At 44.6% G+C, this 4,426-nt stretch overlaps 1 protein-coding gene across 2 annotated transcripts in view; it reads right to left on the reverse strand.

Moving 5' to 3' along the window:
* Nucleotides 1-2,849, reverse strand: part of cpamd8 (C3 and PZP like alpha-2-macroglobulin domain containing 8) — a 36,748-nt gene extending 33,899 nt beyond the window's left edge. For both annotated transcript variants that reach the window (XM_087140096.1, XM_087140095.1), the window contains exons 1-2: nucleotides 1,713-2,849; nucleotides 242-393 (exon numbers count right to left, since the gene is read on the reverse strand). In XM_087140096.1, the coding sequence (XP_086996222.1) occupies nucleotides 242-393; nucleotides 1,713-1,798 (238 nt within the window). In that variant the 5' untranslated portion in view covers nucleotides 1,799-2,849. The remainder of the gene's footprint in view (nucleotides 1-241; nucleotides 394-1,712) is intronic.
* Between the last annotated feature and the right edge of the window lie 1,577 nt (nucleotides 2,850-4,426).

Consider the following 4,426-nt stretch of genomic DNA (forward strand, 5'->3'; position numbering starts at 1 on the left):
TCGTTAGGGAAGGGGTTGAGTAAAATCATGACCCAATGCTTCATCCACTATAGGCCATGTGGGATATTGTGGGTGCAACGACTCCCTTTTTTGTGGCGGCATCGAATGTTTTCACAAAACATCCCGAACAAACTGTGAGGATATTCACTCCTCCTCTTTTAGAAGTTTCATCACATCGACTACTGTTTGCTAAATTGTACATGAAAATTTTGGGAAAGATCATGAAGTTTTGTGCCCTTACCCACGATGGTGAGTTCCGTAGATGCAATCGTTTCGTTCTTGAAGACTAACCTAGCCTGGACGGTGATGGGCTGGCTCGGCTCAAAGATGGTGACACTGATGTGCTCCTCGGTTCCCGGCCGGAAATATTCCGGATGCACAACGAGGTATCCCCTGTTGAGCAAAACAAAACATTCGCAACCAAGAAATAGGCAAGCACTGAACTTTTAGTCTGTGTAATAATCCAGAGGAATGCGGAATTTTGCATGCAGAAGAAAAACTCAGGAAGTGTGTCCTTTATTTGGCAATTCATGTTTGCTCAAGTCGCCCCTCCCAAAACCAATCATGGCATCTTGACATATGTGCTTTTCTGTTATTAAATGTCTCATCTGGAAAGAGTGATTTTTTGACAGTTTGTGCGAATTGCTTATTAAAAAACTTTGTCCTTTCGTTGAAACGGGACTGAAAGAGCTGGAGAGAAAGACGCCAGCATGGGATGGGGGGGGGTAGGGGTAGTCTGACGACTTTCAAAAGTGACAACTCGAAGCGTTGGAAATATTCTTCGCATTGCACGAGGGATAAGCCAGGTGAGGTCAAATCCGCGAGGAGTCTCAACGGACTTCAGTAGGCAAAGCGATCAAACATCGATCAACTGTGATGCGGAAATAAAACCCGTATAATGGGACATTCAGCGTCTCAGCGCTGGAAAGGCGACAATTCTGGATTTCCGCAGGCGCTGTTTCCAATTGATTATAAAGATGTGCACAAAACTAACGAGGTGCTTTTCTTCAAAACAAAATTTCCCTTTCGTCAGGGAGCCATCTGTTATTAGCACGTGTTCAGATGTCCAGTTCATTAAGCATGCAACCTTGCACTTTAGCAACAAAAACAGCGCTCCGTATATACTGGATGTCGTTCAATTTGCTCAATGCCATCACGTGGTGTGGGATGCACAAAATTGTTCTCTTCGGTACAAAGGTGTTGAAACCCCGCAGACAGATTTTTAAGAGATAAGCGCATTCTGAGTTCTGCGCATTAGTGAAAGTCGCTTTCGGGCGACATGATTGCTTCGCACGAGCAGTGTGTCGCCTCTGTAGCATGCGGGTATTTTTACCCTCAGAAATGACCCATTTTGGTTTTACTCCATCCAGGCTCTGTACTCCATGGAATGCAGGAAATGCAGGAAGGAAAAATGCGTGCGAACTTCCTGTTAAAAAAAAAATGCCCAGACCACTGGAGCACATGTACATAGCACAATATAGTTTGGAGATACGGTGCTACGGGATCTAATACCACAATAAACAATGGGGAATTTTAGAGCTTCAAAATTTGCTGTGGACGTCCCGGCCGTCACAACAAACGTGCAACTGCCAAGGCAAGTCGCATAATTAGGCTAGTCTTTAAAATGAACAGGCTTTGGTTAATTTGAAACACTAATGCTGTCCGCTCTGCTCTGCTCTGCTCTCATAGCACAGAAAGGAAAACCTACTCACTCATTTGCAACGACAGCGTCCAGAACAGCAATGGCCAGGAATAATATCACAGCAAGGTGACCGACCCACGTCCGGTTGTACTCCATTTCAATGAGTTTTATTTTCGAGGTTGCTTGTCCTTAGTTAGAGTCTCCGTCACGTCACCGATGTTGGACTGCAAGATGTCTGTCTAAAGCGTTTCCAAGAATAGCGCCTGCCTCGGCCGAGTGAGTCGGCCGTTTTCAACGAGTATTTCTCAGTTTCTCCTCGGTACTGCCGGGATGGCAGTAAAGATTCCTGAGAGCCACACCAGTCTGTCAGGCCGAAAACCGCAGCACCCCGAAGACAGTGTGGCTTTGTTTTGTTTTGTTTTTCTTCGCAGGGTGGGTGGTGAAATGCCACCACTGTTAAGGAGTTGCCCTTGCCTGCCGTTCACGCATGTGGTCCTCGCATGTTGCCACGGGCACCAAAAGACTCGGCAAGTTAAGTGTCGAGACAGGAGATTTTCGAGAGATCTTTGTCTGACTTGGTTTTCTGCTCTACTGCCGTTGTATGAAGGGTGGTCCGAGTAGGCTTCTGGTCAAAATGGTCAGACTGACCCCCCGACAATGGCAAGTTGTCCTCCCTTCAAGTCGTTTAGGCCTACATCCTAACGCTTTCGTCCAACAAAAAAACACACAGATCTTCAGAACAGCGTTGAACAAACACTGGATTGACACCCAGTCTTGAGATAGAGATGACTCGTCGTGCGTGGCGTTAATTAGTGTTCACATCCAGCGCAGTTTTCACCATGACCGCCTACATCACCTTCCAATCGTCTTCTACTCCGGGTCGGCCGAAGGGCGCTCGTTTTTCAACTGCGTCCTGTGATGTGAAGTGGGAACCGCTTGAGTGTTCACACAGAAATACGAGTAACGTATTCGAGCTGCCGTGCTGGGTGTCTTCCTCCGCAACTTGCTGCAGACATGTACAGTACATGTACATGTACACGACTATCGCACAATACATGTAGGACTTCAACATGTACTGAAGGCCGGTCACCGGTCCTGATCACCTACCCATCATGCTTTGGGGGAAAACTACCACGGTGAATTGATTATCCGGTAGAGTTGGCAGTCGCCGTGTTATGACGCAAGAAGCCGACAAACTGTAGCATTTCTGCAAAGAAACCAAACAATAAATCCTGATAGATTGAAGTGTTTGAATCTCAATATTTTGGCCGAATCGAGAGAAGTAAAACCATAGGCGTAGCCTACGTGAATTTTTAAAACTTAAATTGGAGTAAATTCGTGAATTTGGATTAAATTTGTTGCACTGAATATAAATATAAATCATATCATACGTTTTGGAACTTTCAACTTACTGTGCTAAATGCATGGAGGAAATCAATCTCAAATCGAGATCAACGAATGAAGTATTTAGTGCCACAGTACAGACGAGATAAAATCTCTTTTTGTTGTTGCTTGTTGCAAAGTAAAGATGTACAGAAGGCTTTAAGTTTTTCCAAATAATAAGAAAATATTAGTTAATATTGCGGGACTAATAAGTATTGTGGACGTTTTATGAGGTTAATTACGGCCATGAAAACTCTAACATTAAGGAATTTATTTAAGTACGGGGAAACGAGCACGGCAATTTAAAGGCCACAAAACACTGCCGAGAAAACCAATTCGCGGCAACGCTCAGTTGAAACATGTTCTATGGTCGGACCATGGAGGCTCTTGATTTCATCTCTCCACTTGGACTATTTACAACAGATGAAACAGTTCCACTTTCAAACTTCTGTAATAAGTGGGTCCATCCACCTCCACAATCCATCCGTACATGGAATCAGCAGGCTGACGTTTGTTGTCCGTGAGAAAACGAAAGTACGGTGTTCGAAGGGCATAATGCACAACGAGAACACGGCCTTGGGCACAGTCCTTGCGTTATGTTGACATCTTGTCAACTGGACCGTACAAAACTACCTTCCTCTGAAAGAAAAACGGGAATCATGCCTTTTGACTTTCCTTACAACGAGGTTTCACGCCTGGGGCATGTTTGAATTTGTTTACAGCTAATTAAAGTTTAACTCGATCATTTGAACAGCTTCACTGACGAGACGCGTTCAACAATATACATATTCCGTCATCTATCTGTGCGGTGTAGGTTGGTTGTCGTCATGGGAACACGAGCTATTGCCGCTTTCTTTTATAGGGTATCAGTCCATGTAAAGACGCACAAGCGTGGCAAGTATGGACCTCGGAACGACAGACGTCCACTTAAAATAGAGTTTTAGAGGACGTTATGGGCTCGCACCTGTCCACACGGTGTTTTCTCCTCTCTGACAAACAACTTCAGAGGCATTTTGGGGTCAGGGTTGCGCACATCATAATGAGGGGGAACGGTATAGGAAACAATCTTCAAAATCTCTGGAGGGATTATTGTAGTGAGAGTTAAAGTGGCATTTTCTCAAGTTTTCTTAGCCCACAGAAAACAAAGTAATGTCCACACAAGGCATGTGAAATAAGCACGGGTGTACATGCACATGACAATTGTATCAATTTGCAATATAGAATAGCAACATTAAGGCAATTTATCCTTCTGAACATTTCACACGAGACCACCCACGACAAATAAAAAGGCCAGCTTCCGCAACTCATACAACATAATTATTTGTGGTGTTCTAGGGGGCGCTACCACAGACATACGTGATACACTTCCTCGACCTCAAGTGTATGGGAAACACCTACCGT

Source organism: Acanthaster planci, linkage group LG08 (assembly GCF_054643075.1).
Source record: "Acanthaster planci isolate LZ-2023a linkage group LG08, COTS_SCS, whole genome shotgun sequence".
Taxonomy (NCBI): domain Eukaryota; kingdom Metazoa; phylum Echinodermata; class Asteroidea; order Valvatida; family Acanthasteridae; genus Acanthaster; species Acanthaster planci.